Below are 14,151 nucleotides of genomic sequence, written 5' to 3'. Positions count from 1 at the left end.
GATTTTACTCGTTGTTAGCATTTATAATATATATATATATATATATATAAAACTCCACGTGGTTTAATTCTAGGAGCATCTTCTACAGTTTTTGCTGGAGGCTGTAAAAACAAACAGACGAACGATTTTCAGACGTAGTCGGGATCTTTCGATGTTATCAAATCTCAAACATCGTCTTGGTGATCGGTTTTAATGATGATTCTTCTTTTTATCGTCATTTTCGTTATTATCATCATGTTATCCAATGTCAAAAATCGTCATAAGTTCGATCTTAACGAGTCTTATTTTCTTATCATCATCATCTTCATCTTATCGAACCTCAAAGATTGTCTTGGTGATCAATTTTCTTGACGATTCTTATTCTCACCATCACCGCCATGCTATCATGCCTCATAAATCGTCTCGATGTTCAAATTTTAATGAAGTTCCTCATCTTTCTTCTCCTCTTCTTCCTCCTTCCTCTCGTCATCTTAATTAAATGTATCAAAAATCGTCTCGATGATCGATTTTAACGATAACTCTTATCATCATAATCGTAGTAGCCGTCGACGTCGTCTTCACGTTTTCAAATCTTTATGATGATCAATTCTTATGCTGATTCTTATCGTCATCATCATTATGTTATCGTACCTCAAAAATCGTTTCGGGGTTCAATTTTAGTGACATTTCTTATCCTCCTTATAATCATTATCATCGTCGTTTTTAAATCTCAAAGATCATCTTTGATCATTTTTCACGCGATTCTTATCCTCCTCCTCATCATCGTAATATCAATCCAAATCTTTGTAAATCGTTTTGACGATCGATCAATTTCATTGATGATTCTTATCTTCATCATCATCGTCATGGTATCAAAATTTAAAAATCATTTTGTTAATCGATCTTCATAACGATTCTCATCATCATCATCATACGACTTATTTGGAAAAAAGATTCCCTCGATTTTTTTTAAATTCTGAATTTTAATAAAAAAAAAAAAAAGAAAAACTGAATTTTTCTCTGGCATTTCTACAGCCGGATGATGTATATATTATTATATAAAATTAGATTTTACTACTAAACTCTATCGAATTTTTCTATTTTATAACGCGAGTTAATTTACATATCCGCCAATTCTGTTTTTAACTCAATCTTTTACCCTACATTTGCTTATATTTAGGTTGCAATTTATATATATAAAATACAAATGTAAATAACTTTTTATATATTTTAAATTAATTTAAACAGACCTGGAGACCCGGAAATCGAATCCGGACCCCAGGAATTTTTCAGGGGTGGTCTTTTACGGATATTTCAATCCCCAACTAATGGGCCCGACCCATAATGAGTATAATTAAAAGGCCCTTTTAGTGCGGAAGGAGCAAGGGGGAGGGCGGAAAAAATAATTTAAACGCGTTTGGGCTCATTCTTAACGTTATATTTTTGTATAGAAAAATTAAATTATAGTAGACCCCCCTATAACACTGTTGATAATTCCGTGTTATATGAATTCCATGTTGCACGAGTCAATTAGATTTTACAAATACGTGTGCCGGGCTGTGAACGGCTCACGTATTTGTAAAATCTAAGTGACTCGTACAACATGGAATTCATATAAAACGGAAAAATCAACAGTGTTATAGGGGGGTCTAGTAATTTATTAATTTTTATTATCGATTTTTAATCAAAGATAATTATAACTCAAAGAATGTACCAGAGACTCTTTAGAACAATTTTTTTTTTATTTTTAATATAAAATTTAATTCTTTAAGCATAAAAAATAAGGAAAAAATATATGTAAACTCATGCAAACTTATGTAAAACTGATACAACATATAATCTTAAGAACATAAATATAACACCTGGAGGCTAATTAAATTTGCATTTTTTTTTAAAGTTATATTTATCTATATTATATAAAATTATATTATTATTTATTCGCAATTTTTTTTTAAAGGAGGTATCGAATTGATTGAGCATTTAGAATACAATAAAAAGAATTTTATAATATATAGAGAGATACCAAAACCCTATCTTTACATGAATCGATTGGAGAAAATTCTTCACCGTGACATTGCTTCTTTCTGAGTCGATAACCAATCAAAATTACTAAACCTAGATCCAGAAAGAATGGAAAGATTTGCATTATTTCCGTTGTAGACGACCCGGCGTCCAGTTCTCCACCCTGTTGGACTGACAAGAGAGTTCCTATGTCTGACCCGAGATTGCATTCACATTGATTTTGACTACGCTTATATAAACTTATGTTACGTATTTTGACAAATCTATAAGAGAAAATTATGCCCATTAAATATATTAAACTTTCAATCCGTATTGTATAAGTATGCAAATTTGTTTAGAGAAAGGACTGTAAGAGGATGGAAGACGGTGAAAGATTCGGAAATTTATACACTTATTTATATTCGGGATGGATCGTTTTAATAAAGAAAACATTATAAAATTATATTTAAAACGTATTTAATCTTCATTTACATTAATAAATGCCATCAAAAAATATATTTTAGAGCGAGAGAACAGTATAAACCTCGAGGATTAATTAGTGAATATTCACTAACCGCGAGGATTTCTTTGAGAATTTTGTATAAATCTATACTTATAACATTAATTTTATTCAATTTATAATTAAAATTTGTGCAAAAATAACATATATATTTATTTATTTATTAACACCATTCTTAGTACAAAACATTTATAGAAAATGGATCAAAATTTGTAAGCCATTTCATGCTTTCTATTGACCATGAGATTTCATCGAAAATTCTTCTCATGTCTACGTCTGTGAGCCATGTCTTAACATATTTATAATGGAATATTATGATCAAGAAGTTATAGAAAATGAATAAGTATGTAAGACTCTCATTCACATTGGTAAAATCTATAATAAGTATGTCTAAAGAAAGACCCATAGAGACTGAAGAAGTTCTCGTTAAAAAAAAAAAAAGAAAGTTATCTAGAATACAGATATTATATAATAATTCGACTTCAATCACCGTACAAACTGTACAATACTTATGTAAAAACATAGTTTAATATAAGAGTGCATATTATTTTCATATACAACCCTCAACCCTGGATTTGATCCAAAGCAAAATGTGGGTCTTGTACATCATTTCTGTATAGCCAGACTTAAAACATGCCTCATTAGCTTTGTCATTAAGGACTGTGTAATTACCTCATTAAGTTTCTGAAGTCTGCAGATTGGTTGCAAAACGGAGTATTGAAAGAAGAAGAAGTAAAAAAATTCTTGTATGCAAAAGTAACAAAACTCTCGCGAGAATGAAGAAGGGAGAGGAAAGAAAAAAAAAAACAAAAGATGCTATCATATTTTTAAATAGATCACAGCTATGAAATATAGTTTTAACTTCATAATTAAATATTTATTCCGCCTTCAGTCAGAGGAATTTTTTTTTTTTTTGTGTGTGTGCGTATGTTTAAGAGAAGGAAGAAGGAACATGTGTTGTTGTTTCGTATATTTATCTATATTAAAAAGATAGGAAATTGTAGCATAAGAGCATTTTTCTGACTTTTTTTTAAACTTCAGAACCTCGTGTAGAATAATCTAACTTGGGCTCCCATAATGCTGGAATCTCTGGTCGATAAAAGCTGGCGCTGACTCATACGTATCTACTACCCTGAACTAGTCCCGCTCCATTTTCTACCCACCCATTTTGTCCTGCAATGTAAATAGGGCTTCAATATCACGTCAAACCATAACTGAGAAGTTTCCAACAAGAGTACTTTTCTTATGGCTCAGGTAGAAAGGATTACCTTTAGTATCTCACAATAGCCGTGCTAGTTCAGCAAAAAAACAATCTCAAAATCTACAGATTTACTCAAAGTTTCGTGATAAATGGTTAAAAGATATTATACAGTGTATTTTTAAGAATATAACAATAAGAGATTGTACGGTAGAACGCTAAACTAGAGAATCAGCTTTTTCCCCCAATGCTTCTTCTAGTTGTATACGTGACTAGAGGTGGAAAAAAGATCTCCAGTCACAAGTCACACACGTGACGAGGTGTCAGAGAGAGAGCCGAAACTAAGGGTTGTCCCAGCGACCGAACCCCCCGAGGGGTTGAAACTATGACGAGAGAGGAAGACAGCGGGACCATCGACCCAAACACTTGGCAGGCTGGTGATGCTTTTCCTGCAGAGCAGAGCTACTATACAGGACAACTCCATCACGGGGCCATATGACGTCCGCTCTCCCCTGTATTTCTCCGTCCTGCCAAACCCCTACGCAATGAACTATTCCAGGTACCACAATTATATTCTCTCCTTGCATCCCATTCGGTTCGATCTTCATTTATTAACTGCTATTTTCGAATTTTTCTCTATTTACGAACTAACCAACATCAAAACTAATTTTCCACATTAAATTACCTTCGAAAAGTGAAATTATTATTAAAATCGTTTTCTAAACACAAAAATATTTATATTTTTTCGTCTACAATTTTATTATTATCGAAAATATTTCCAAATTCGACATCGTCCTGAACCTCTAATGAACTAACTTATGCTTTGTATATAAGGAAGAATCTTCTCATCGTGGAAGATGAGGGATGCAAATTTAATTATAATTAAAATTTAACTAAATAAATCTTCAAATATACATTTTTAAATGTTTTAAAATGTAATTTTTTTTATGTTTTAATTTTTTTTTACTTCTTCTTTATTTTCAATTCGGAACTTCCTTGCATCAATGGCTCGATATGACATTATAAGATTTGATGGATAGTGTTACTGGCTCCAAGTCCCATTTGAATATACAATTAGTATTATCGATAGATGGAAATATAGAGCTTGACATGATAGACCTATTTTCTATATTTTAAAACGTAATTATCATAAAAATAAATTATAAATTGTAAAAATAAACTTTTTTAAATGTTAAAAATAACCTTTATTTACATAATATTATAAAAACATTAATAAATAATTATATTTCATTGAGTTAATTGTACATCATCCAGTTTAAAAAAAAAAACGTCTTATAATCTAACTTATTTATATTATTTATCTGAAAATTAGCTTTTAAAATATAGAATATTGTTTAAAATGAATAATTATTTAGGCTAAAATAGTATAATTTAATATATTTTCGAGTTCTGCTGGTATCTTCATTCTGATATGGAAGATGCATGGTAATAAAATGTATACGGATCTATCCCAAAAAAAATAACTTTAATAAGGATAATTATATAATTATCACGTACGTAATATTATCAAAAATTAATAATAATTTACTATAAATAAATAGAATAATCAAACATGACTTATTTTAAGTGTTATAAAAGGGATGAAGTTTAAATTTAATAGTCAAGGATGAAAATAATTACATGAGAACTAATATAGTTTCTTCCCGGTTTATTTTTTAAAAATAATTGTTAAAAACATAGAATACAAACAAAAATTTAGCAAGTAATTAAGCTCAAAAGACGATATTTGAACTATACTCGAACTATCCACGAGAGTCATTATGGGATGCTGTGCAGGAAAACATCACTGATGAAAATGGCTTTGGAGAGTCATAATAAAATATTTTTTTTCTCGTGTTTAATAAAAAAAAAAAACATAAATTAATCTGTTATATGTATAAAAATGTCATTAAAAATTAATTAACGATTAACAAAAGAGTCCCGAAATATCACATTCGAACTAGTTTAAAAGTTATTATGAGTATTTCAGTTAAAGGATTTATCATAGATAAAAATTATTTACAAGATTAATAATTTAGTTTAACTTATATTTAATATTTAAAATAAAAAAAAAACAAGTACCATATGTACGGAATATAATTAAAAACTAGCAATTAATTATGCACAGATGACGATACTCGAGATAATACTCGAACTATCCACGAGAGTCATTACGGGATGCTGTGCAGGGAAACATCCCGGATGAAAATGACTTTCTGGAGTAATAATAACATAGTTTATCCCGTGTTTAGTTAAGATGAGGGCTTCACCTGTCTTCCCCTATTGTAGAAAATGTGCGAAGCCCTGCCTTTTCCAATGTTGTTCCCCCTTCCTCGTGTAGAGAGGTGTAGGCCTTCAATCGATCCCGCTCCTGGCCTGGCCCTGTAAACACTGCTATCTGTCGTAGAAAGGGGACGGAGGGTGCTGTTATGCGACAGATTCGTCCCATTCTAACAATTAAAGGGCCGCCGTTATGCGACTGCTAAATGACTAGTAGAATGGGTTGCTACAGGAAGAGTAAAAGTAATTATGTTTTTCTAACATCTTATTTTTTGATTTTAAAAGCTTGTTTTGTACATTACTGCTCTATTTTGGGACTAGACTCTTGACGAATAAACCGTATTAAAGCGTCTAAATCTATAATTTTACTAGTTTTATTTACACTATTTACATAGAAAACAAGAGGAAGAAACTCTTTCCTCAAATATTTATAATAACATTTCTGTTTTTTATTTTTTTATACCAGAAAATATGTAAGAGAACATACACGATGTTTACCATTAATAAACACGAGGAATATATCAGTACATCAAGTATAATATTTAAAAAAAAGAGAAAGGAAAATGTGTGCCAACTCCCACTCTAAGTTTAATTGATATTTTAAAGAGGCATCCCAAGCTAGAAAGGTTTAAAAACGAAAGAAAAATTGTAGATAAAACTGCAGCCTTCCCGAACGTGGATACCAGCAACGGTGATGTGAGAGTCCACGTGTTGCGAGTGGATCAATACCTTCGTCCTGAGCCAGGAGATTTCTGTCTGTCCCGCCGCCACACGCAAACTTCTGAACAGTCGTCCATTGATTGGCGTCGTTGGACCCGAACGACAACTCGACCTGTTTCTTCCACGTGCTAATTAGATGGAAACTCTCTCGTGCCCCTTGAAATTTTAATATATATCACACCCGATCCCTGACGATTTGCCAAAGTTACAGTCATGGAAAAATTTCCGATACGTTTCGTTCTTTTTAAAAGAAAATGTTAGAAATCCTTCCTTTTCGCTCCTTCAACAAGACGTTATATATATCTAAGTAGCATAATTTAACGATTCTTTAAACATTTATTCTCCAAATATAATTTATTTCTCTGGTAATATTTATAGAATCGTATTCTGGTGTGAATTTCCTGAAAACTTATGTCAAAGATTGTAATTTTGCCATTGGATCGTACGCGGAGTAATGGAAAATTTTGTATATTATTAAATTAAATTCGTTTTCTTTAATTTTTAATGAAATTTTTAAGATGATTTAATTAGAAATCTTCAATAATAAAATATTTAAATCGATAATTTCTTGTGTGAAATTGAGGGGGGAAAAAATAAGATAATAATTATTGTGAAATGTATACGAATTTAGTGAAAATTTTTATTATCGCACGTTCAAATTGAAAATTTTCGAGTGTAAAAGTGTTAAAATTTCGCGCAATTTAATTGATCTTCGTGAAAATTCAAGCAGGAAATAAATAGGAAGTCGTTTATTATGCGCTATCGACTTGTATTTCGATGAAAATTCGCTTGGTTTCGTGTAAATTTCGTACAAATTTTCAACGAAAATTGAAATGAGTAATACGTAATTTTTTCATCAAACTTACGAAAAAAAAATTCATATATATATATACAAAGTTAAAAAAATAATAATAAAAAATTACGAAAAAATATTCTTTATACACCCGAATTTCACGAAATTTCAATATAACAATTTAAAAAGAAAAATTCATTAAATTAATTAATAAAAAGCAAAAAATAAGTGTAAATTAGAGGAAAAAAAACCACTGTTAAATTTCTTACAATTGTATGGAAGAAGAAGAAGAAGAAGAAGAAGAAGAATATATTAATTACAATTTTATTTTTTAATATAACGCTTAATAATAATAATTATCATCCAAGAAAATCTAAAAACGTGTAAATATAAGTATACACAAGTAAGTCACATTTACAAGCGTACGAAAAATATCATCATTGGTATGTAAAAAAAAAATAATAATAATAAAAAATAAAAAAAATTCAATCGATGAACAACGTTTAAATATCACATTTTAAATAACTGTTAAGTATTTGTGATAAACACGTAACGTTTTTTCGATAGGCGTAACCCNCCTACTGATGTTACACATTTGTTACAGGTTTCTGAACTTTTGTTTTCTGTACTTGTTATTAAATATGTAATATATATATATATATATATATATATATATATATATTTTATATTTTTCGTTCGCGTGCATCCATCATCCTAAAGGAAGATGGGCATTTTGAAACGTAGTTCCTTCTTCTGCTGGTTGAGTTAATCGCGATCAATGACGTCCTTGAAATTTATTTATTCGTGAGCGTGATCTTCGATCAATTAAGAAATGCTAAGAGATTGCATCATTTTTTTTTTTTGGAGAAAACAAATTCCTACGTGTCCACGGATCACGTAAAGAACAATTACGAAAACTTACATGAGAAAAATGTTCGAGTCGGTGCGTGAAAATATCATCATCATCGTCCTCCTCCTCCTCCTCCTCCTCTCTCTGCTCCTTCTCCCTCTCTCTCTCTCTCTCGCGCGCGCTTTCTCTCCTCCCGAAATCTGGAAGTGTCTGCTGAAGATATTTTACTTAAATGATCTGAAACGTTTACGAATTTCACTTGTATAACGTCACCAACTGAAAAAGTATTTCGTTGAAAAAATATTATGATGATGTGTTTTTGGATGCAGATTTGAAAAACTCTGTTGTACATAGTTGTAAAATTAATGACTACTTCGAATTGTTAAAAAAAAAAAGAAAAAATGTTCTTTTTCTTGGAAAAAATCTAAGTTCCTTCAAAAGAATTCTCTTCAGTTAATGCGTACAATCGTTATTGTACGTGTTCATAATGTTCAACGTATGGGCAATGTACGATGTAACGCTGAAGTTCACAATGGATCCTCATTGATTGCTGGGAAACCATTAACAGAAGCTCTGTGCTTGAAATTAGGAAGAAGAGCTGGCGAATCCTCAAGAAAAAAAAAAAAAAGGCTCGAATCTTTCATTAGAAGAGAAGAAATGATACTTAAATCTTAAATTTTAGAAAGTAGCAAGTGCTCTAACGATAGAAGATTCTTAAGTAGATATTAATAATTAAACTGGAGATCCTCAAATTGAGAAGAACTTTATAGATAGAAGTTAATAAAAATCAAATCTCATTGGTCAGAATCTTCATCTTTGGAAGAAGAAGAAGAAGAAGAAGAAGAAAGAGAGAAACGAGTCATCAGAAAGGTCGAGTTTATCGTTGAGGATCTATTGCGATCCTCATCGATAGAAGCCAAGATAAAGGAGTTAGAGAAAATATTATATAAAATTCTAGAACTTAGCATCGAATAAATTTTTTTGAATTAAATTCTATCAATTTTTGAATTTAAAAAAAGAAGAAGAAGAAGAAGAAGAAGAAGAAGGGGAAAAAATACAGCTTCAACTTTAAAAGATAATTTTCATCGAAATCGAGGGACAAATCGAAATTCCTTAATCTTCGAGACGTAGAATGGTAGCCATATTAATCCAAAACAAATTTGTACAAGTTTGTACATTGAAGTACACGTTAACTCACACGAAAAAATAAAAAAAGAGAGAGAGAGAGAGAGAGAAAATTCTCTCGCAGAAAGTTTCATCAGTCGGAGTAATTTTTGCAGTTAGTAGCAGCAGCAGTTGGGTTACTTCATTAATTTGTTGCCGTTCGGATATAATTACCTACCAGGTCCCTATTGGGCTCGGACACTATAATTTAACTCCGAGTAATCGATATAACCCGAATTATTTTGTTCCGAGACGGGACGACGCTAATTTTCTTCCGATGACGTCAAGCGTATTAGTGGTCATTTATGAGATAAGAAAGCGCTCGAATATGGTCATGGTATCCTACCCCTTTTCGGAATTTTTGTTCTTTGGAGGAAGGTTTTGAGTTCGTGCTTATCTGACGCATCTCGTCCGGTGGTTGGGTCGCAGACGGGAGTCGGTACAGCGACTAGACTCTATTCTGAATCACAGAAGGCACGATAATGGCGGGGAGGGGACTTTTTTGACAATAGAGAACCTTCCAATTAACTACCTTACAACAGACGCGTCGGCGGCCGAAAGAGATATTTTCAAATTTGTAAAGTTTTATTGAGAATTGTTCATTTTAAAAGCTATGGGCTATTAATGTCTGCTACAGTCGTTTTTAACCCACAGTGTTTAATAATATCGACGTACTGTACGCGCACCCTTCGAATTCTATAGTGTTTAACGTCCAGATAATGTATGCCATCCATTACGTTTAATAAAGGGTGAAAATGTGTCAACTCATTATGTTTAACATCGAAATACGAACATTTTTAACCTCATAAATTCCAATTCTGAAGTAGAATTTATAACTCTTAACATTCGATATCAACCTATCGTCGTTTTAAATGCCCAATATGGAGTCGAGAAACTTTCGCCACTGGAAATTTTTAACGTTAAAACACGAACATTAACAGCCCATAGCGTTTGATACTAAATTAAGGACAGACATTTACAATCAGCAACGTTTAATGTCGAGTCTCGAACGGCCCATGGCGTTTGTTGTTCGAAATTTAGGTCACTTTCGATTCGTTACAAATGCGAAATATTTTAGCCCATGACGTTCGATGTAAGTGGAATAACCCATGGAGACACACGTAGGAGTCTGGATAGTCGCAGTCAATGCAGCTTTTTGTTAAAAAGTCACGGACATTTTCGACCCATAACGTGGAATGTTGGTATGACATTAACAACCCAATTGCTTAATACGACGACTGGAATCGGCCCATAGCGTTTAATTACACGTAATATTAAATGAAAAACTTTGCGGAATTGTCGGGTGGGGGACGTCGCGGGTTCGGTCATCAAGAAAAGTTTTTGTTTTGCGCCAAAATTCGAAACGCGTACATCATTCGGATTTTATAAAGGACTTTGTAAAATATAAACTAATTTTATGGCGAAAGAGGTGACGTTATTGAATGCCGGTTCAAACTGTAGTGCGAGTTGGCACCATAACAACCGGGCGTCCGATAGCTTTATTGAGCGACGGTTTGGACCCGGGTAGAAGAGGGCGACCGATTTTACGGTAACAGATTAGGAGAGCGCTGGGAGGACGCTACGAGCACCGTACCTACCGCTTTTGCGATTGCACGCGATCAATGCAACATAGCCGATAGGCCTAACTGCCATCTCGGAATTGGCGAAAAAACTTTTTAGCTATCGTATCCTAGGAGGGAGGAGGAGAAAGAGGAGGAAGAGAGTAGGGTAAAAAAAAGGCGGCCCATTCCCTTACAGGGGGAAAAAATGATAAAAAGTTGTAACTTACCAGGAATCTCGAGCACGGTACGTACAGCACGTGCTCGTTCTTTTTGGCGTCGAGAGTGTGCTCGGAACATGGAGGTCCCATACGGAAACCTTTGGCCTTCACCCAAAAGCGAAACTTGGAATTTTCGGCATTGGTCTGTTCCTCTCCCTTGAGGATTTTGACGATGCGGTGGTACTTCTTGCGGGTGACGGTCTTGGTTTTTGCCGTGTCGCCGTAAGTCTTCATGGCCCACGACTGGAAACTTTCGAACATGTCAGTTCTGGCGTCGGACCAGCGACCGGCCTGGTTGGTGGCAGCGGCCGTGCTGGAGGTGGCTTTTCCGTTGGCAGCGGCCGCTGCTGCCGCTGCCAAGGCGGCGGCGTGCCTGGTGTTGTGTCTCCTCTCCATTGACGTAGATATGTTTCTGGGCGCCGCCGTCCTCCGTCTCGTCCAGCCGCGGTAGGTGGCAGGTGTCCCGCTACGGTAGATGCGCTCGCTGGGTACCAAACTCCGCCGCTGCTGTCCTCTCCGTTGGCGGTGCATGTGAGGGCTACCCTGCTTCACCAGCTACGCCCACTGCCTCTCTGGGAGCCCATCAGGCCAGCCACTCATCTCACTTCTGCTATCGGCTTTCCTCCCCCTCACTCGCTGGCCCGCGCGCTCTGACGGAGCCTCACCTCCACCCGGCCTCACCTGCCAGGTCCGAACTACGGGTACGGATTTGCACTATTCTCTCTTCTCGTTCTCGTCGTCTTCTCGCGCGTTCTCCGCCAGACGCCGAGATACGGTCCCGTCTGCAGAAAACCGCAAACTACTATCCCAGACGGCTCGTGTGCCAGACCTTAATTGAGCAGGATATCTTGGCGCCGTCCCCTTAAGTCGCCGTCCGTCCGGGGTCGAGCCGTTCCTCTCGTCCTACACCTGACGATGCCGCTCCAAGACTGATGTCTTAAAATGCTGCCGGGTGGGTATATGCCTGCTATATACGTACGTTCTTGCGTAGCGGATGCGAGATTTGGAATTGCATCGCGCAGCCGGAGGATGTCTTCTATATATGTTGGGACGACTGCTATTGTCCCGTCGATTCCTCCCCGCCTTCTAACTTTCGCCGCTTTATTAAAATGTCCCACTCACGCATCTCGAACATCCGCACGTCTAATTTTTTATATTTATTTTTTTATATCTATACGTCGACACCTTCTACCCACGTGCTCGATTATTTATTTAAAATTCACTTCCCGACGTCCCACCCCGTCCGAATTCGGTCCCGCTCTCTCTTCCGACGTCTCGTGTCGCAAATCACGTGTTAAGTATGTCTGGACGTGTCGACGTATGCTGCTACGGGTGCGGTTGACATCGCCCGAAAATTTCGTCTCTCTCCGGACTCGTGCTCTATATGCTTTGTTCGACGGGATAGACTTCTACCCGTACCGTCGTCAAGGTAACCACCCCACAGTCCCATACGGGGATATGTGTGTGTGTATACTCGAAGCACGTGATCATTTCGCTGACGTCATACAGGTGAGAGAGCAGGTGAGAGGCAAAGCGAGGCAGAAGCCAGCTTCGCTCTCGGCCTACGAGGGGAAACCAGAGCGTACCCTCCCAACCCGACTGGCAACGTTGCATGGGTCGTAAGAGGGGAAGCACCACAACGTCGACGTATTCATTAAAGGCACCGGAAAAGTGGATTCTATTTCCGGTTTATCACTCCACCGAAAAATCGCGGAATATTTAAGAAGATAGAGGAATCATATAGTAAATATAAACGAATTTTAAAGCAAATGTCGGAGGGAAGACGGTAGAACAGCGTAGTGTTATTCTAACCACTTTTCTGGTTACGGTATTGATCCGTACGTTCGGCCCCACTCGTGTATAAAGTGAGCCCGAAGCCTGTGGGTACCGCAACGTAGTCCAGACGGGGCAACGCTGATATATTAACCCTAGAGTGGCACAAAAGCGAAGCAACGTGTGCCTAAGCGTGCCTGTAACCAGTTTATCGGGTTTCCTGTTCAATAAGTCATTGGCGTCTCCCCCCTTTTCGTGGCACTGGGATAGTTTGATGGGTGCCATCATTGTACCCTTCACAATTTGGGTGCCCTATTTATAATAACTAAATGTTAGACAGAGAAAGGGTAGCGAACCACTACAATGTCCACTTCAATGTGTTTTAATTAATTATTCATATTTATATTTAATAAATAAATTACTTGTCTTAAAAATAATACTACTCGCTCAATGTTTCTTACGCTCTATCTGTAGATTTTATATATTATTATTATTATATATATAATAAGATCTGATTTGTTTCCGGAAGAAACAATGTTTCCAGCTTCCTAATATTATTAAATGTATTATGACGATCCTCAGTAAAAATTTTTAATTAAAATTTAAATTTTAGTAGGATTTAGTAGGAGATCATCCACTGTAAAATTTCATTCCGTACTAAAAATCTGTACTTAATTTTTATACTTAAATTTTAGTTAGATAATTTGATTAAAATTTTTGAATTTAACAGGGGATTTATTCCTTCCCCATCTAAAATTAGTACTGATTTTGGATTAAATTTTAAACATATCCTATTAAATCGTACTAAAATTTTAATAGGATTATCCTATTTATTTTTCTTTAAAAAAAAAAAAAATTAGTTAAGCGATTTCCCTACTAAAATTCCTAACGTAGTAAGGATCATCCAGTTAAATCCTGTTAAATTTTTTTTTTTAATTTAATTTTATTTAGATCAATCGCACTAAAATTATAATTAAAATTTATTTCATTACATTAAAAACTCGTTGTTTTATTTATTTATTTTTTAAAAATATTTAACAAGTAAAAAATATACAAATTAATAATTTTTTTTTTCTTGAATTTTTATAAATTT

The 14,151-nt window shown here is 34.8% G+C and overlaps 1 protein-coding gene across 3 annotated transcripts in view; it reads right to left on the bottom strand.

Moving 5' to 3' along the window:
- The window catches only part of LOC111618654 (nucleolar protein 4-like), a 39,159-nt gene extending 26,929 nt beyond the window's left edge, over window positions 1–12,230 (bottom strand). For 2 of the 3 annotated variants that reach the window (XM_023360213.1, XM_023360226.1), the window contains exon 1: window positions 11,295–12,230. In XM_023360213.1, the coding sequence (XP_023215981.1) occupies window positions 11,295–11,816 (522 nt within the window). In that variant the 5' untranslated portion in view covers window positions 11,817–12,230. The remainder of the gene's footprint in view (window positions 1–11,294) is intronic. The other variant, XM_023360220.1, reaches the window with a different exon arrangement.
- Window positions 12,231–14,151: the final 1,921 nt, after the last annotated feature.

Source organism: Centruroides sculpturatus, unplaced genomic scaffold, assembly GCF_000671375.1.
Source record: "Centruroides sculpturatus isolate CEXI.00-Female unplaced genomic scaffold, Cexi_2.0 scaffold67, whole genome shotgun sequence".
Lineage (NCBI taxonomy): Eukaryota > Metazoa > Arthropoda > Arachnida > Scorpiones > Buthidae > Centruroides > Centruroides sculpturatus.
This window is presented reverse-complemented; position numbering and strand designations above follow the sequence as displayed.